Here is a 21,243-nt window from a genome sequence, read left to right as displayed (position 1 = left end):
CAAATTATACATACAAGATATAAATTTTTTAATATTTCCTTTTTGAATTAAAATTTCTATTTCATTAGATTTCGGCAATAACATTGTCTGACCTAATTTTTCTCTTAAATAAGCCCTTAATTGAAAATAACAAAATAAAGTGTTATTTGATACTTTATATTTATTCTTTAATTGATCAAATGACATTAATATATCTCCTTCAAAACAATCTCCTATATATCTAATCCCTTTTTGAATCCAATTATATAAAAGTTGATTGTCCATTGTGAAAGGAATAAGTCTATTTTGAATTAAAGATCTCTTTGCTAATAAAGATTTTTTTGTCTCATCATCAACATTTATCTTATTCCATAAGTCAATCAAATGTTTTAATATAGGAGATTCTTTCTTTTCCCGTATCTATTTAGATTCCCATTTGTATATAAAATCTTCTGGTACGTTTTCTCCTATTTTATCTAATTCTATTCTAATCCATGCCGGTTTATCTTTCTCGAAAAAAGATGCAATAAATCTAAGTTGATTTGCTTTATAATAATTCTTAAAATTTGGAAGTTGTAATCCTCCTAGATTAAATTTCCATGTCAATTTTTCCAACGATATTCTTGACATCTTACCTTTCCAGAGAAATTTCCTCACATATTTGTTTAACTCTTGAAAAAACTTCTGGGGTAATTGTATTGGTAATGATTGAAATAAATATTGTAGTCTAGGGAATATATTCATTTTTATAGTATTTACTCTACCTACTAATGTTATTGGTAATGCCATCCATTTATCAAGATCTTCCTGAATTTTTTTCAAAAGTGCTAAATAATTTAATTTGTATAAGTTTTTTATGTCATTATCAACTCTTATACCTAAATATTTTATATTATTTGCTGGCCATCTAAATTGAGTAATTAATCGACATTGATTATAATCTCCTTTAGTAAGAGGTAAAATTTCACTTTTATCCCAATTTATTTTATAACCCGATATTTTCCCATATTCTTCTAATCTATAAGATAATTTGCGTAGTGAATGTAATGGATCTGTTAAATAAAGTAGAACATCATCAGCAAATAAGTTAATCTTGTATTCTTCCTGATTAACTCTGAAACCCTTAATATCTGGGTCCATTCTAATTAATTCAGCTAGCAGTTCTATTGCCAACACAAACAAAGCAGGTGATAATGGGCAACCTTGCCTAGTTGATCTTGTTAATTGAAATGATGGTGAAATTTGACCATTTGTCACTACTTTAGCTTTGGGATTAGTATTTAAGGTTTTAATCCATTTTATAAATGATGTTCCTAATCCATATTTTTCCAATACCTTAAATAAAAAATCCCATTCCAATCTATCAAATGCTTTTTCTGCATCCAAAGCAACTGCCACACTCGTTTCCTCCCTCTTTTGCGCTAAATGGATTATACTAAATAACCGGGTTACATTATCTGCCGATTGTCTATTTTTGATAAATCCTGTGTGATCCATATGCACTAATTTTGGTAAGCATTTAGATAACCTATTAGATAAGATTTTTGCTATTATTTTATAATCAGTGTTTAATAAAGAAATAGGTCTATATGATGCTGGTTTTAAAAGGTCTCTATCTTTTTTTGGCAATACTATTAAAATAGCTGTTGAAAAAGATTCTGGAAGTTTATGCGTTCTTTCCGCTTGATGTATTAACTCCATAAAAGGAGGAATTAATAAGTCTTTAAACTTTTTATAAAATTCAGGCGGAAAACCATCTTCTCCTGGAGATTTATTACTTTGGAGTGATCCCAGAGCTTCTTCAACTTCCTTCAATGTAAAAGGCATACCTAATCCCTTCTGTTCTTCTGTATTTAATTTTGGAAGAGTTATTTGTGATAAAAATTCTTCTATCTTAACGTCATCATTCTTTGATTCTGATTTATACAACTCAGAATAAAAATTCTTAAAAGCCTCATTAATTTCTAGAGGCTTATAAGTAATTTCATTCACTTCTGTTTGAATTGCATTTATTGTTTTAGAAATCTGATCTGTTTTTAACTGCCATGCAAGAACTTTATGTGATCTTTCACCTAGTTCATAATATCTCTGTTTAGTTCTCATAATTGCTTTTTCTGTTCGATATGTCCGGAGTGTATTATATTTTAACTTCTTATTAATAATTTGTTTTTCTTCTGTCATATTTCTTTGAGATTCTTTTTCTAATTTTATAATCTCTTTTTCCAATTGATCTATTTCTATCATATATTCCTTCTTAATTTTAGAAGTATAACTTATTATCTGGCCTCTCAAATATGCTTTCATTGCTTCCCACAATATAAATTTATCATCAACTGAATGTAAATTTGTATCTAAAAAGAACTGAATCTGCTTTTTCATAAAATCACAAAAATCTTGACGTTTTAGTAGAATTGAATTAAATCTCCATCTATAAATTGATTCCTCTTTATCCATCATTATCATTGTCATTATTAAAGGAGAGTGATCAGACAATATTCTTGCTTTATATTCCACATTTTTCACTCTATCTTGAGTATTTGTTGATAATAGGAAAAAATCTATCCTTATGTTTTATGTCTATTTGAATAGAATGAATAATCCCTTTCTTTTGGATTGATTCTTCTCCATATAACAATCAAATTTAAGTCTTTCATCAATGATAGAGTTAATTTTGCTACTTTTGATTTTGTAATAGCCTTTGTTGATCTATCTAAAACTGGATCTAAACAAAAATTAAAATCTCCACCTATTAATATTTTATCATGTGCGTTAGCCAAATTCAAAAAGACCTCCTGTATAAATTTTACATCATTTTCATTTGGTGCATAAATATTCATAAGAGTCCATAGTTCTGAAAAAATTTGACAATGCATAATTAAATATCTTCCTGCCGAATCAATGAATACATTTTGTATTTTAATTGGTAAATTTTTATTAACCAAAATTGCTACTCCTCTCGCCTTTGAGTTAAATGAAGCTGCAATAACATTTCCAACCCAGTTTCTTTTTAATTTCTGATGTTCTATATCCGTTAAATAAGTTTCTTGAAAGAAAGCTATATCTATTTTCATTTTTCTAATATATGTTAAAATTCTTTTTCTTTTTATTGGTCCGTTAAGCCCATTAACATTAAAACTTAAAAAATTCAATAAATTAGTCATTATTTTTAATTATGTTATTCCAATCTATAATAATACCTAATCTTTCAACTTTCATGGTATCCTGGGAAATCTTTTTAAAAGTCTCCATGTTGCTATGTGTGTCCCCACCAATCATCCAGGCAAAAGAATAGAAGAAAAATAGAAAATAAAGAAAAAAACAAAATACCCCCCTACTAATGTTGTGAAAGAAAAAAAACACAACATTACCCCCCTCTATTGTACGGGTCATGGCAATCGCCATGATTACACACGTGAATCCCGTAGTAACCAATTCAAAGCTCCCCAGCCCCCCTGCAACATAAAAAGTATATATATAAAAAAGAAGAAATATACTATTCTCAATTAATATTTCTAAAATTTTACTTTTCTCCCTTATATCATCCTTAAATGTCCATCAGTTCCATTCACTATCTCTGTCGTCATCTTTAACCATTACATTTAGAAGTCTCTACGTTTAATTAGAGAATAAATGGAAGTTTTTGTGCGAACACCTCCACTTCTCGATAATTGGGAAAAAATATTTTTCCCTCCGCCAAAAAAATTATCAGTGTTGCTGGGTGACGGATTAAAAACTTATAACCTTTTTCCCATAAGACTTTTTTAGCTGGATTAAATTCTTTCTTTCTCTTCAAAAGGTTGTAACTTATATCAGGATAAAAAAGAACTGGTTTCTCTGCTATCATCAATGGACCCTTTCTTCTTTTAGCACCTTGGGCAGCCGCCCTCAAAATCTTTTCTTTACCCTGGTATCTTAAACATCTTATCAAAATTGATCGCGGATTTTGATCATCTTGAGATCTTGGCCTTAAGGCTCTGTGCACCCTTTCAATCTCAATTGAAGTTTCTTCTCCCATTTCCAATTTTTCAGGAATCCATTTTTGAAAAAAATTTATTGGGTCTTCTCCTTCGGTATCTTCTTTAAGTCCAACAATTTTAATATTGTTGCGTCTACTAAAATGAGCAAGCTTATCAATTTTTTCCACGAGTTGTTTTCTTTCTGATGTCCAGCCATTATTATCATCTTCCATATTCTTCATTCTTCCTTCCATATCTTCCATTTTGACTGCCAAATCTGTAATTTCCTTTTCCATTTTTTCCTGTTTCCTTGTCATTTTATCAAACATAATCTCCATATTTATTATTTTTTCTTTAATTACTTTTTGGTTACTTTTAATTACTTCTAATGCATTTAATTTTTCTAATTTATGCATTATTTGCCTCAAAGTCTTTTTTGTATTTTCAGAGGAACTTTCATCTTCTTCTCCATCTTCGTCTGATTTTTCCAGAGAGTCCGGCTCTCTCTCAGACTCACTTTCACTGTCGGTTTCAGTCGCTGCTGGGTTTTGTAGTTCTGGTTGCTCTTGTTTGCGCATGCTCGTTCCTTTACGCTTGCGCAGTTCTCGTTGATCCTTTCCTTTAGAAATGGCCGATGCTGCCGCAGTCTCCTGTTCTGTTTCACTGGTGGTGTGTTGTACCTGAGTCCGTGGTTCTTCAGTAGAAGTAGGCCTTGATTCTGTTCCAGCTTTGGCTGTCTTCGCGGTAGTAGTTTTCTTCGTCCTCTTTTTATGAGGCATAGCTTAAAACAATCCGAAGTAGTTTATAAGTAACCTTAAAAAAGTATTGATTAACTTTTCTTCACTTAAACATTGATTTATTAACTTTTTTACAGGAGGGCTGGGTTCCAGTGTCTCGATCCTACGTCATCACGTGACGTCCCCCTCAACCTTATTTACATCTCTTGTGTAGGTAGCACATTACAGACTCTTAAGCCCACAAATCTGTGCCGAACATGTCCTTACCTTAGAAATTACCAAGAGTTACCCATAGCCCTCTGTTTTTCTAAGCTCCATGTACCTATCCAGGAGTCTCTTAGAAGACCCCATCATATCCACCTCCACCACCGTTGCCGGCAGCCCATTCCATGCACTCACCATTCTCTGTGTAAAAAACTTACCCCGGACATCTCCACTGTACCTGCTTCCAAGCACCTTAAAACTGTGTCCTCTCGTGCTAGTCTTTTCAGCCTTGGAAAAAAGCCTCTGACTATCCACACGATCAATGTCACTCATTACCTTATACACCTCTATCAGGTTGCCTCTTATCCTCCATCTCTCCAAGGAGAAAAGGCCGAGTTCAATCAACCTGTTTTCATAAGACACGCTCTTCAATCCAGGCAAGATCCTTGTAAGTCTCCTCTGCACCCTTTTTATGGCTTCCACATCCTTCCTGTAGTGAGGCGACCAGAACTGAGCACAGTACTCCAAGTGGGGTCTGACCAGGGTCCTATAAAGCTGCAACATTACCTCTCGGCTCTAAAACTGAATCCCACGATTGATGAAAGCCAATGCATTGTATGCTTTCTTAACCACAGAATCAACCTGCACAGCTGCTTTGAGTGTCCTATGGACTCGGGCTCCAAGATCCCTCTGATCCTCCACACTGCCAACAGTCTTGCCATTAACACTATATTCTGCCATCATATTTGACCTACCAAAATGAACCACTTCACACTTATCTGGGTTGAACTCCATCTGCCACTTCTCAGCCCAGTTTTGTATCCCATCAATGTATCGCTGTAACGTCTGACAGCCCTCCGCACTATCCACAACACCTCCAACCTTTGTGTCATCAGTAAGTTTACTAACCCACCCCTCCACCTCGCACCAGTACCATGTGACCCTGTCTAGGTGTGGCAGAGGTTGTGACAGAGCACCCTGCAGGTACAGCCACAACACGGGCTCAAACTTGGGAGGTGACTGTTGGGTTGTCTCGTGCACTAGTTCCACACACAAGATCAGAATCAGAATCAGGATTATTATCACTGATATATGTCATCAAATTTGTTGTTTTGCGGTAGCTGTACGTTACAATGCATAAAAACTATAAATTACAAAAAGAAAATTAAGTAGTGCAAAATAGAGCATTAATTGTGAGTTAGTGTTTGTGGGTTCACTGTTCATTCAGAAATCTGATGGTGGAGGGGAAGAAGCTGTTGCTGAATCATTGAGTGTGTGTCTTCAGGCTCCTGTTCCTCCTCCCTGATGGTAGCAATGAGAAGAGGGCATGTCCTGGGTGGTGCGGGTTCTTAATGATGGACGCCATCTTCCTGAGGCCTCGCCTTTTGAAGACACCCTCAATGCTGGGGAGGCTCGCGCCTCACTGGAACTGTTTAGATAGGAGAGCTAAAGAGCTTCCCCTCCTATCTCCTCACAGGGCACTGTATCAGCAGAAGGCTGACGTGTAACGAAGACAATGACTGCGGTGACTTCAGTGACGAGGATGAGTGCGAGGATGTCCGCTCACCTTGTAGGAGGCCGGTGGAACCCTTGGAAATAGCACACATTGCTGGTACTGGGTAAGTTCCATCACATTTTGTAAGACCATAAGACATAGGAACAAAATTAGGCCATTCAGCCTATCGAGTATTTCCTGCCATTTCATTATGGCTGATTTAACATTCTTGTCAACCCCATACTCCTGCCTTCTCTCCATAATCTCTGATTCCCTTGCTAATCACCTCAACAGTCAACAGCTTTACAACAGTGAGGCTGAAGCTGTCCTTGAGCCAGGTAATACATGCCAACAAGCTTTGGTATCTTCCGCCCAATGGCAGGGGGGAGTAGAAAGAATGTCCAGAGTTGGTGGGGTTTTTAATACTGCTGGCTGCTACACTGAGGCAGCAACAAGTGTAGGCAGAGTCTATGGAGGGGAAGCTGGTTTCTCTGAAGTTCCGAACTGTACCACAACTCCCTGTTGTTTCTTGTGGTGCTGCCTTACCGCGCTGTGGTGTATCGGGATAGGATGTTCACTGTGGTGTATCGGGATAGGATGTTCACTGTGGTGTATCGGGATAGGATGTTCACTGTGATGTATCGGGATAGGATGTTCACTGTGCTGTATCGGGATAGGATGTTCACTGTGATGTGTTGGGATAGGATGTTCACTGTGGTGTATCGGGATAGGATGTTCACTGTGACGTATCGGGATAGGATGTTCACTGTGATGTATCGGGATAGGATGTTCACTGTGGTGTATTGGGATAGGATGTTCACTGTGATGTATCGGGATAGGATGTTCACTGTGATGTATCGGGATAGGATGTTCACTGTGATGTATCGGGATAGGATGTTCACTGTGATCTATCGGGATAGGATGTTCACTGTGATGTATCGGGATAGGATGTTCACTGTGATGTATCGGGATAGGATGTTCACTGTGGTGTATCGGGATAGGATGTTCACTGTGGTGTATCGGGATAGGATGTTCACTGTGACGTATCGGGATAAGATGTTCACTGTAGTGTATCGGGATAGGATGTTCACTGTGATGTATCGGGATAGGATGTTCACTGTGATGTATCGGGATAGGATGTTCACTGTGATGTATCGGGATAGGATGTTCACTGTGATGTATCGGGATAGGATGTTCACTGTGGTGTATCGGGATAGGATGTTCACTGTGGTGTATCGGGATAGGATGTTCACTGTGACGTATCGGGATAGGATGTTCACTGTGATGTATCGGGATAGGATGTTCACTGTGGTGTATCGGGATAGGATGTTCACTGTGATGTATCGGGATAGGATGTTCACTGTGATGTATCGGGATAGGATGTTCACTGTGATGTATCGGGATAGGATGTTCACTGTGGTGTATCGGGATAGGATGTTCACTGTGATGTATCGGGATAGGATGTTCACTCTGATGTATCGGGATAGGATGTTCACTGTGGTGTATCGGGATAGGATGTTCACTGTGGTGTATCGGGATAGGATGTTCACTGTGACGTATCGGGATAGGATGTTCACTGTGGTGTATCGGGATAGGATGTTCACTGTGACGTATCGGGATAGGATGTTCACTGTGGTGTATCGGGATAGGATGTTCACTGTGGTGTATCGGGATAGGATGTTCACTGTGATGTATCGGGATAGGATGTTCACTGTGGTGTATCGGGATAGGATGTTCACTGTGATGTATCGGGATAGGATGTTCACTGTGATGTATCGGGATAGGATGTTCACTGTGGTGTATCGGGATAGGATGTTCACTGTGATGTATCGGGATAGGATGTTCACTGTGATGTATCGGGATAGGATGTTCACTGTGGTGTATCGGGATAGGATGTTCACTGTGGTGTATCGGGATAGGATGTTCACTGTGGTGTATCGGGATAGGATGTTCACTGTGACGTATCGGGATAGGATGTTCACTGTGACGTATCGGGATAGGATGTTCACTGTGACGTATCGGGATAGGATGTTCACTGTGACGTATCGGGATAGGATGTTCACTGTGGTGTATCGGGATAGGATGTTCACTGTGGTGTATCGGGATAGGATGTTCACTGTGGTGTATCGGGATAGGATGTTCACTGTGGTGTATCGGGATAGGATGTTCACTGTGGTGTATCGGGATAGGATGTTCACTGTGGTGTATCGGGATAGGATGTTCACTGTGGTGTATCGGGATAGGATGTTCACTGTGGTGTATCGGGATAGGATGTTCACTGTGACGTATCGGGATAGGATGTTCACTGTGGTGTATCGGGATAGGATGTTCACTGTGGTGTATTGGGATAGGATGTTCACTGTGACGTATCGGGATAGGATGTTCACTGTGGTGTATTGGGATAGGATGTTCACTGTGGTGTATTGGGATAGGATGTTCACTGTGGTGTATCGGGATAGGATGTTCACTGTGGTGTATCGGGATAGGATGTTCACTGTGACGTATCGGGATAGGATGTTCACTGTGATGTATTGGGATAGGATGTTCACTGTGGTCTATCGGGATAGGATGTTCACTGTGACGTATCGGGATAGGATGTTCACTGTGGTGTATCGGGATAGGATGTTCACTGTGGTGTATCGGGATAGGATGTTCACTGTGGTGTATCGGGATAGGATGTTCACTGTGGTGTATCGGGATAGGATGTTCACTGTGACGTATCGGGATAGGATGTTCACTGTGATGTGTTGGGATAGGATGTTCACTGTGGTGTATCGGGATAGGATGTTCACTGTGACGTATCGGGATAGGATGTTCACTGTGACGTATCGGGATAGGATGTTCACTGTGGTGTATCGGGATAGGATGTTCACTGTGGTGTATCGGGATAGGATGTTCACTGTGGTGTATCGGGATAGGATGTTCACTGTGACGTATCGGGATAGGATGTTCACTGTGATGTGTTGGGATAGGATGTTCACTGTGGTGTATCGGGATAGGATGTTCACTGTGACGTATCGGGATAGGATGTTCACTGTGGTGTATCGGGATAGGATGTTCACTGTGGTGTATCGGGATAGGATGTTCACTGTGACGTATCGGGATAGGATGTTCACTGTGGCGTATCGGGATAGGATGTTCACTGTGGTGTATCGGGATAGGATGTTCACTGTGACGTATCGGGATAGGATGTTCACTGTGACGTATCGGGATAGGATGTTCACTGTGGTGTATCGGGATAGGATGTTCACTGTGGTGTATCGGGATAGGATGTTCACTGTGGTGTATCGGGATAGGATGTTCACTGTGATGTATCGGGATAGGATGTTCACTGTGGTGTATCGGGATAGGATGTTCACTGTGGTGTATCGGGATAGGATGTTCACTGTGGTGTATCGGGATAGGATGTTCACTGTGGTGTATCGGGATAGGATGTTCACTGTGGTGTATCGGGATAGGATGTTCACTGTGACGTATTGGGATAGGATGTTCACTGTGACGTATCGGGATAGGATGTTCACTGTGACGTATCGGGATAGGATGTTCACTGTGGTGTATCGGGATAGGATGTTCACTGTGGTGTATTGGGATAGGATGTTCACAGTGATGTATCGGGATAGGATGTTCACTGTGGTGTATCGGGATAGGATGTTCACTGTGACATATCGGGATAGGATGTTCACTGTGATGTATCGGGATAGGATGTTCACTGTGGTGTATCGGGATAGGATGTTCACTGTGGTGTATCGGGATAGGATGTTCACTGTGATGTATCGTGATAGGATGTTCACTGTGGTGTATCGGGATAGGATGTTCACTGTGGTGCATTGGGATAGGATGTTCACTGTGGTGTATCGGGATAGGATGTTCACAGTGATGTATCGGGATAGGATGTTCACTGTGGTGTATCGGGATAGGATGTTCACTGTGGTGTATCGGGATAGGATGTTCACTGTGGTGTATCGGGATAGGATGTTCACTGTGGTGTATCGGGATAGGATGTTCACTGTGGTGTATCGGGATAGGATGTTCACTGTGATGTATCGGGATAGGATGTTCACTGTGGTGTATCGGGATAGGATGTTCACTGTGGTGTATCGGGATAGGATGTTCACTGTGGTGTATCGGGATAGGATGTTCACTGTGGTGTATCGGGATAGGATGTTCACTGTGGTGTATCGGGATAGGATGTTCACTGTGACGTATCGGGATAGGATGTTCACAGTGACGTATTGGGATAGGATGTTCACAGTGATGTATCGGGATAGGATGTTCACTGTGGTGTATCGGGATAGGATGTTCACTGTGGTGTATTGGGATAGGATGTTCACAGTGATGTATCGGGATAGGATGTTCACTGTGGTGTATCGGGATAGGATGTTCACTGTGACGTATCGGGATAGGGATGTTCACTGTGATGTATCGGGATAGGATGTTCACTGTGGTGTATCGGGATAGGATGTTCACTGTGGTGTATCGGGATAGGATGTTCACTGTGATGTATCGTGATAGGATGTTCACTGTGGTGTATTGGGATAGGATGTTCACTGTGGTGCATTGGGATAGGATGTTCACTGTGGTGTATTGGGATAGGATGTTCACAGTGATGTATCGGGATAGGATGTTCACTGTGGTGTATCGGGATAGGATGTTCACTGTGGTGTATCGGGATAGGATGTTCACTGTGATGTATCGGGATAGGATGTTCACTGTGGTGTATCGGGATAGGATGTTCACTGTGGTGTATCGGGATAGGATGTTCACTGTGGTGTATCGGGATAGGATGTTCACTGTGACGTATCGGGATAGGATGTTCACTGTGACGTATTGGGATAGGATGTTCACAGTGATGTATCGGGATAGGATGTTCACTGTGGTGTATCGGGATAGGATGTTCACTGTGGTGTATTGGGATAGGATGTTCACAGTGATGTATCGGGATAGGATGTTCACTGTGGTGTATCGGGATAGGATGTTCACTGTGGTGTATTGGGATAGGATGTTCACAGTGATGTATCGGGATAGGATGTTCACTGTGGTGTATCGGGATAGGATGTTCACTGTGACGTATCGGGATAGGGATGTTCACTGTGATGTATCGGGATAGGATGTTCACTGTGGTGTATCGGGATAGGATGTTCACTGTGGTGTATCGGGATAGGATGTTCACTGTGGTGTATCGGGATGGGATGTTCACTGTGGTGTATCGGGATGGGATGTTCACTGTGATGTATCGGGATAGGATGTTCACTGTGGTGTATCGGGATAGGATGTTCACTGTGGTGTATTGGGATAGGATGTTCACTGTGGTGTATTGGGATAGGATGTTCACTGTGGTGTATCGGGATAGGATGTTCACTGTGGTGTATTGGGATAGGATGTTCACTGTGGTGTATCGGGATAGGATGTTCACTGTGGTGTATCGGGATAGGATGTTCACTGTGGTGTATTCGGCTAGGATGTTCACTGTGGTGTATCGGGATAGGATGTTCACTGTGATGTATCGTGATAGGATGTTCACTGTGGTGTATTGGGATAGGATGTTCACTGTGGTGCATTGGGATAGGATGTTCACTGTGGTGTATTGGGATAGGATGTTCACTGTGGTGTATCGGGATAGGATGTTCACTGTGACGTATCGGGATAGGATGTTCACTGTGACGTATCGGGATAGGATGTACACTGTGACGTATCGGGATAGGATGTTCACTGTGATCTATCGGGATAGGATGTTCACTGTGGTGTATTGGGATAGGATGTTCACTGTGGTGTATTGGGATAGGATGTTCACTGTGGTGTATTGGGATAGGATGTTCACTGTGGTGTATCGGGATAGGATGTTCACTGTGGTGTATTGGGATAGGATGTTCACTGTGGTGTATCGGGATAGGATGTACACTGTGACGTATCGGGATAGGATGTTCACTGTGATCTATCGGGATAGGATGTTCACTGTGGTGTATTGGGATAGGATGTTCACTGTGGTGTATTGGGATAGGATGTTCACTGTGGTGTATTGGGATAGGATGTTCACTGTGACGTATCGGGATAGGATGTTCACTGTGACGTATCGGGATAGGATGTTCACTGTGATCTATCGGGATAGGATGTTCACTGTGGTGTATTGGGATAGGATGTTCACTGTGGTGTATTGGGATAGGATGTTCACTGTGGTGTATTGGGATAGGATGTTCACTGTGACGTATCGGGATAGGATGTTCACTGTGACGTATCGGGATAGGATGTTCACTGTGACGTATCGGGATAGGATGTTCACTGTGGTGTATCGGGATAGGATGTTCACTGTGATGTATCGGGATAGGATGTTCACTGTGGTGTATCGGGATAGGATGTTCACTGTGGTGTATCGGGATAGGATGTTCACTGTGATGTATCGGGATAGGATGTTCACTGTGATGTATCGGGATAGGATGTTCACTGTGGTGTATCGGGATAGGATGTTCACTGTGGTGTATCAGGATAGGATGTCCACTGTGACGTATCGGGATAGGATGTTCACTGTGGTGTATTGGGATAGGATGTTCACTGTGACGTATCGGGAACGGATGGTTTCTGTGATGCATCTACAAGGTCAATTTGTTTGGCCTCCAAAGAATTTTTAATTGATTTGCCATAAGCTGCCATTAAAGGACAAAATTCAGTGAACAATTGAAGTTGTTGGTGAGCTCTTTTGACTGTGTTGTTGGACCAGGAGAAGCTAGTGGTGATGTTTACGTCAAGGACCTGCTCGTTAGTTTAGTTGAGCTGTCTGAGTCAGTGTTATTCGCATCTTGGCCCATTGCAGAACCATCAGTCGTCAACTTGTATTGTCGTTAAAGAGGAATCTGGCCGCAACGGCAGTTGCAGGGAGTCAAGTAGGGGGCTGAGCACACAACCGTGCGGACTGGAGGATCATGGTGGTGGAACACAGGAATCTGGGGAAAAAGTTTCATAATTCCTTGTAAGTGGCGTCACAGGTAAATAGGATCGTAAAGAAAGCTTTTGGTGCATTGGCTTTCATAGATTAGACCAGAAGATGGAATATTGTATTTTTGGTGAGGCCAAATTTGCATTACTGTGTGCTGTTCTGGAGAGGCATCAATAATATTTAAAGGGGACAATGAAAATTTTCAATAATGTTGCTGGGAATTGAGGACCTTAGTTAATGGATTAGGGCTTTATTTCCTGGAGATAGAAGATTGAGAGGAGATTTGATAGAGGGATGCAACATTATGAGGGGTGTAGAGAGGGTAAATGCAAGCAGGCTTTTTCCACTGAGGTTGCGTGGGACTAAAGCTAGAGGTGATGGATTAAGGGTGAAAGGTGAAATGTTTAAGGGGAACATGAGTGGAAACTTCTTCACTCTGGTGAGAGTACGAAACAAGCTGCCAGAACAAGTGGTGGATGTTCAACGTTTAAGTCAAATTATGATAGGTGTATGGGATGGAGGGCTTTGGTCCAGGTGCAGGTCGATGGGACTATCAGTTTGCCACAGAGTAGATGTGTGGAAGGCCTGGTTCTGTGCTGTACTGCTCTATGAGTCTGGTTCAGTAGGAGAGTGGGCCGCCATCTCACACCTGCTGCCCTGGGTCCACAGGGCGAATATCCTGGGGATGGAGCCTTGGAGAAACCCTTTCAACAACGACTTCTACAACGGGATGTGTAAAACGGTTTACAACGGCATCCAGAGGGCCCACATCCGTGTTCCCTGGAACATCAACACGTTCCATTATCAGGTCACAACGCACAGCCCCAGAGGAGAGGAAGGAGGAGGGAGGAGAGAGAGAGAGGACTCATGGGGAAGGGAAGTGAGGAAGAGAGGGAATGAGGGAAAGGGGAGGAGGGAGTGGAGGGAGGAGGGAGGGAATGGAGTTGGTGGGAGGACAGAAGGGAGGGTAGGGAGTTGGGGATAGCAGGGAATGGAGTTGGTGGGAGGACAGAAGGGAGGGTAGGGAATGGAGTTAGAGGGAGAACAGAAGGGAGGGTAGGGAGTTGTTGGGAGTAGGAGGGAATGGAGTTGAAGGGAGGACAGAAGGGAGGGTAGGGAGTTGTTGGGAGGGGGAGAAATGGAGTTGGTGGGAGGGAGGAGAGAGAAGGTAGGGAGTTGTTGGGAGGGGAAGGGAATGGAGTTGAAGGAAAGACTGAAGGGAAGGTAGGGAGTTGTTGGGATGATACAGTAGGGGTAGAGGGGGCATAAGGGTTGTAGTTATGACCCTTCCCCAAATGAACCCTGTGCTCCCTTCCCACATACCCAGACATATGCCCGGCAGCAATTCACCACCGAGATGTACGAGAGTTCCACCGAAGTCGTCAAGAAGGTCTTCAAGGAGATCAACAGCAAATTCAATGCAGGGTTCTCACTGAAACTGAACATGAAGGTGAACTTCTCGGCTGGGGCCCATTTCAGCACCAACCTCAGCAAAAGCCTCTACACACTGCTGTCTGACAATCAGTCCCAGGTAGCAGACCGGCACCATGGGGGGAGGCTCCAACTGAGGGAGGGGGTAGGCAGGACTGGGGAGGGAGGGGTCAGAGAGGAGGGAGGGAATAGAGATGGGACAGAAAGTGAGGAGGGTATAGTGGGTGAGCGAGGGGTTACAGGAGTAGGGAGAAAGGGCATAGAGTGAAGGGCGTAGTGGGGAAGGAGGGGTAGGTGGGGACAGGGTGGAGGTAAAAGAGTGAGGAGGAGAGAGAGATTGTGGGAAAGAAAAGAGAGGAAGAGCTGTAGGGGAGGGGAGGGAGAGGGTGGGTGGATGCCCCATCATGCACTCCCAGGCTCAGATATAGAGTGACACTCCATCTGTAATTCCTATCACCACTGTCTGCCAAATTGCCTCCTCTCCCTGTGTTCACATTGATATTGATAAGACCACAAGACATTCAAGCAGAATTAGATCATTCAGCCCATCGAGTCTGCTCTGCCATTCTATTATGGCTGATTTTTTTCCCTCTCAACTCCATTCAACTTGTAACCTTTGATGTCAAATCAAATCAAGTTTAATTGTCATTCAATACATAGCTCCAAATGAACATGGCAGCGTTGCTCTGGGCCAAAGTACTAAAACATACATGTGCATTCTAAATAACAAGATAGAGAGGAAAAGAACATAGACACCCGACTCTCTCAGCCCAACATCCCAACTCATTTTCCTCAGCTCAGTGTCCCCACCCTACTCTCTCAGTCCAAGGGCCCAACTCGTCTCCCTTGGCTCGATGTCCCCACCCTACTCTCTCAGCCTGAGGGCCTAACTCATTTCCCTCAGATCGATGTCCCGACCCGACTCTCTCAGCCTGAGGGCCTAACTCATTTCCCTCAGATCGATGTCCCGACCCTACTCTCTTAGCCTGAGGGCCTAACTCATTTCCCTCAGCTCGATGTCCCGACCCGACCCTCTCAGCCCGAGGGCCCAACTCAACTCCCTCAGCTCAATGTCCTGACCCGACTCTGTCAGTCCGAGGGCCTAACTCATTTCCCTTAGCTCGATGTCCTGACCCGACTCTGTCAGTCCGAGGACCCAACTCAACTCCCTCAGCTCAATGTCCTGACCCGACTCTCTCAGCCCGAGGGCCCAACTCAACTCCCTCAGCTCGATGTCCCGACCCGACTCTGTCAGCCTGAGGGCCCAACTCGTCTCCCTTAGCTCGATGTCCCCATCCGACTCTGTCAGTCCGAGGGCCCAACTCAACTCCCTCAGCTCGATGTCCCCATCCGACTCTGTCAGTCCGAGGGCCCAACTCAACTCCCTCAGCTCGATGTCCCCATCCGACTCTGTCAGTCCGAGGGCCCAACTCAACTCCCTCAGCTCGATGTCCCCATCCGACTCTGTCAGCCTGAGGGCCCAACTCAACGCCCTCAGCTCGATGTCCCGACCCGACTCTGTCAGCCTGAGGGCCCAACTCGTCTCCTTCAGCTCGATGTCCCGACCCGACTCTGTCAGCCTGACTGTCCGAATGGCTGTCTTTGAACGGCCGGCCGGTTACTCCAGACAATGAGAAGCTCGCTGATGCAGCGGACCTGCTGAACGCATAGTTATTGGAGTCAAGACTAATCTTGCAATGTAACAAAGAAAAGTGCACCTTTGGTTGGTCCCCGATAGGCTGTATGTGTACATACACCGCCACCTTACCAGACGACCAGAATTAAAGAACCTATTAATCTCCACTTTAAATATACTCAATGATTTGGCCTCCACAGCTGCCTGTGGCAATGAATTCCACGGATTCACCACCCTCTGGTAAAAGAAATTCCTCCTCATCTCTGTTCTAAATGGACGTCCCTCTATTCTGATGCTGTGTTCTCTCATCTTAGACACCCCTAGTAGAGGAAGTACCTTCTCCACACCCACTTTATCCAGGCTTTTCACTCTTTGATGGGTTCAATAAGGTCCCACGCATTCTTCAAGACTCCAGCAACTACAGGCCTAGAGCCATCAAGCACTCCTCATATTGCTAACCCTTTCATCCCTGGAACCATTCTTGTGAACCTGCTCTGGATCCTCCACAATATCAGCACATGGGGCCCGAAACTGTTCACAATACTGCAGGCAACGTCTGACCAGTGCCTTGTAAAGTCTCAGCATCACATCCTAGCCCTCTGTTGGAGTAGTTAGAATGAAACAGGTTGAGCACAGCAAATGTTAAAGTAGGGGAGAAACATGGTGAGAGGGGAGGGGAGGGCATGGACCGATGAAGCACAGAGGGGTATGGGGCCAGCCATAGTTCCTCGATTTGTTGAACATAATCCCAGTATTTCAAACGTCTCTTCAAATCTAGAATAATGATTATTTCCTGGTCAAAGGCCAAGTGGAGTTGGCACATTTCAACGTGCGCAGTCAACGCTACGAGCTTGAGCCAGACTTTGTATTCGAACTGAAGGGACTCCCGACGGAGTATGACAAGGGTGCATATTTTAAAATTCTGGAAGACTACGGCACACACTACACCTCATCGGGAACCCTCGGCGGACAATATCAACTGGTCTATGTGTTGGATAAGTCCCAAATGGCCAAAGAGGGTAAGTCAGCATTCATTGTCCACCAAACTGTGCATTCTTCAATCCGCGGCACTTGAGGCCTAAACCTGAATCCTCAAAAGCACTAATCAGTCATAGATCTGTGAGAGCCATTTGCCAGACCCACACGTTGTGTTGGTAATTGGTTTATTATAGTCACATGTACAGTGAAAAACTTTGTTTGCGCGCCAACCGGAGAGATCATTCTGTACATAAGTACAGAGAGGTCACACAAAAGAAACAGAAGGCAGAGAGAAATGCTACAGTTACAGAGCAAGTCTGGTGCAGACAGCCAGTAAGGTTCAAGGAGATCTACTGGGAGATAAGAGTATATTGGCATTCAAGGGTCTGATAACAGGGCAGTGCAGAAGTAATCCTTGAGCATGGTGGCACAGTATGTGTGTTTGTAACTTCTGCCCGTACCTGTCCTGGGAACAGCACATAGGTGCCGTCATAAAGTGCCTGTACTTTGTCAGAAGTTTGTGTAGATTCGGCATGTCACCGAACACTTTGACAATCTTCTCTAGACGCACAGTGGAGGGTGTCCTGACTGGGTGTATCTCAGCCTCGTATGGAAGCACCAATGCTGAGGAACAGAAAAGCAGCCCAGTCTAGCAATGTACTCTTTCTCTGTACTCCTTCAATCTTATTTATATCCTTACAGAACTGCACAGAATTCTCCAAATTAGGCTCCAACAACGTTTCATGCATCTTCAATATAACATCCCAATTCCTGTCTTGTCCGAAGAGATACAGATCCATAATTCCCTGAAAGTGGTGTCACAGGCAGACAGGGTCATAACGAGAACTTCTGACATATTGCCCTTCGTGAGTCCAAGTATTGATTACAGGAGAAGGGATGTTACGTTGAAGTTGTACAAGATGTTTGTGAGGCCTAATTGGACTATTGTGTGCAGTTCTGGTCACATAACTATCAGTAAGATTGCGAGATTTGCTGAGAAAGTTTACAAGGATGTTAACAGGAATTGAGGACCTGAGTTACAGGGAAAGGTTGAATAGGTTAGGATTTTATTCCCTGGAGCGTAGGAGAATGAGCAGAGTTTTGGTAGAGGTATACAAAATGATGAAGGGTATAAATAGGACTTGCTCCGTGTGGGTCGATGGTTCAAGGCAGAGTTTGCGCTGAAGAGATGTGATGCTCTAGGATTCTATTTCAGGCAGGTAGGGTCAGCTTAAAGCCATTGTTTCTTACACAGACTAGCTGTGCTGAAGAGCCTACTCCTGTACTGCAGTATTCTGGACAATGGAGAAGATGAAGAATTCAGCTCATCCCCTCTGTCTCTGCTTACAGAAATCACAACAGAGACATTGAAGACGTGCCTGGGATATGGTGCCAATCTCAACCTCCAACAGGCCATATTCAAAAATGGAAACAATGAATTTTATGGAATCTCAGAAAACGTCAATGCTGAGAAATGTGCAGCTGTCAAGAAAGAAAGAACAAGTATGAATTTAAATAATTTATTTTGAGATGAGGCACTGGGACATGAGAGGTGGCAGAAAACCCGAGTCCTGTCTATTCCACCGTTCAATAAGTTCCCAGCCAACCTTCGGCTGTTAGGCACAGGAGCGGAACGAGGCCATTCACCCTTCAACACACTTCACCAGTCAATCATGGCTGACTTATTTCCCCTCTCAACCCTTTGCTCCTGCCTTTTCTCTCTGCAATCTTTGACTTTCTGACCAATCAAGAATCTATCAAACTCTGCTTTAAGTATATTCGGTGACTTGGCCTCCACAGCCATTTGTGGCGATGAATTCCTCATGTTCACCACCCTCTTGCTAAAGAAATTCTTCCTCATCATTCTGAAACTGTGCCCTCTAGTCCCACCATTAGAAAAATTCTCTCCATGTCCACTCCATCGCAGCCTTTCAATGTTTACATGCACACCTCTGCAGCCCCCGTGCAGATGACATTTACAAAAGCAGGTGTGTAAAAACGGCCCCCCGAGACACCACAACCACAATCCATTCCAGCTGCTCCCATGCGGGAAACGGTACCACAGCATAAAAGCCAGGACCAACAGGCTCCGGGACAGCTTCTTCCACCAGGCCATCAGACTGATGAACTCACACCGATATGACGGTATTTCTTTTTATATTGACTATCCTGTTGTACATAATATTTATTAAAATTTACGATAAACTGCACATTAGGACAGAGATGTAAGGTAAAGAATTTTCTCCTCATGTAGGTGCAGGATGTCAGAAATAATTCAATACCTCCCACACTTCCAGCATCAGACGCAGAGTGAAGCTCCCTCTACACTGTCCCATCACACACTCCCGGGGTCAGACACAGAGTGAAGCTCGCTCTACACTGTCCCATCACACACTCCCGGGGTCAGACACAGAGTGAAGCTCCCTCTACACTGTCCCATCACACACTCCCGGGGTCAGACACCAGGTGGCGCTCCCTCCACACTGTCCCATCACACACTCCCGGGGTCAGACACAGAGTGAAGTTCCCTCCACACTGTCCCATTACACACTCCGGGGGTCAGTGATGCACCATCAATAACTCTCGGAGACGTGCGGCGAAATATAGGCTTGAATTGGCTGGAAGTAAGAACAAGCAGCAAATGACCACCACACAACATCCTGGAGACTGAGGCCGGGGCGGTGTCTCCAATCGCCTTTATACCGGGGTCCGTGGGAGGAGCCACAGGAGCAGTTAGCGGGGGGGTGTGTCCAGACAGGTAAATGTAGTTCACCACAGTCAGACACAGAGTGAAGCTCCCTCTACACTGTCCCATCACACACTCCCGGGGTCAGACACAGAGTGAAGCTCCCTCTACACTGTCCCATCACACACTCCCGGGGTCAGACACAGAGTGAAGCTCCCTCTACACTGTCCATCACACACTCTCGGGGTCAGACACAGAGTGAAGCTCCCTCCACACTGTCCCATCACTCACTCCCAGTATATATTGTATAGCACCGAAATTTGTAATAAAGGATTTTGTAATAAAAAAAAAGGGTCAGACACAGAGTGAAGCACCCTCTACACTGTCCCATCACACACTCCCGGGGTCAGACACAGTGAAGCTCCCTCTACACTGTCCCATCACACACTCCCGGGGTCAGACACAGTGAAGCTCCCTCTACACTGTCCCATCACACACTCCCACAGTCAGACACAGTGAAGCTCCCTCTACACTGTCCCATCACACACTCCCGGGGTCAGACACAGAGTAAAACTCCCTGTACACTATCCCATCACTCACTCCCGGGGTCAGACACAGAGTGAAGCTCCCTCTACACTGTCCCATCACACACTCCCGGGGTCAGACACAGAGTGAAGCTCCCTCTACACCGTCCCATCACACACTCCCGGGGTCAAACACAGAGTGAAGCTCCCTCTACACTGTCCCATCACACACTCCCAGGGTCAGACACAGAGTGAAGCTCCCTCTACACTGTCCCATCACTCACTCCCAGAGTAGGGACAGATTGGTTAGGTACAAAGCAATGCACTCTTGTTGGGGTGAGCTGCCCACTTGAACCGTTATCGTTGCGCTAAAAGTTCTCGCACAGTAACGTGGGGGGTGAGTTCCCACACCACCTACTGTTGTGCCTCAGACTGACTCTGGATGCCTTACTTTCAGCTATGGGCCAGGAACTTTCCCTCATCAAAGACGTGGTGTCCTTTGTGTCTGGGGGGAATGTTTTGTTTCTGACGAAGTTGAATGCTCTGCTCTCTGAGGGAAGGAAGTCGATTGATGCCTCTCTCTTTGTTGACTGGGCCAGTTCACTCAGGAACTCACCTGTACTCGTGAAACAGAAGGTAAGAGAACAGATGCGTAATTTCGCGAATGCGATCCACGGGTAGATCGGGTC

The 21,243-nt window shown here is 44.1% G+C and overlaps 1 protein-coding gene across 1 annotated transcript in view; it reads left to right on the top strand.

The window, feature by feature from the left end:
• The window catches only part of c9 (complement component 9), a 92,942-nt gene that overhangs the window by 64,680 nt on the left and 7,019 nt on the right, over positions 1-21,243 (top strand). Inside the window, exons 4-9 of the mRNA XM_059974249.1 lie at positions 6,354-6,495; positions 13,969-14,107; positions 14,627-14,830; positions 17,145-17,385; positions 18,695-18,847; positions 21,012-21,190. Of these exons, the coding sequence (XP_059830232.1) occupies positions 6,354-6,495; positions 13,969-14,107; positions 14,627-14,830; positions 17,145-17,385; positions 18,695-18,847; positions 21,012-21,190 (1,058 nt within the window). The remainder of the gene's footprint in view (positions 1-6,353; positions 6,496-13,968; positions 14,108-14,626; positions 14,831-17,144; positions 17,386-18,694; positions 18,848-21,011; positions 21,191-21,243) is intronic.

Source organism: Hypanus sabinus, chromosome 7, assembly GCF_030144855.1.
Source record: "Hypanus sabinus isolate sHypSab1 chromosome 7, sHypSab1.hap1, whole genome shotgun sequence".
NCBI lineage: Eukaryota > Metazoa > Chordata > Chondrichthyes > Myliobatiformes > Dasyatidae > Hypanus > Hypanus sabinus.
The sequence above is the reverse complement of the archived record's forward strand: the minus strand, read 5'-3'. Positions and strand labels throughout refer to the sequence as shown.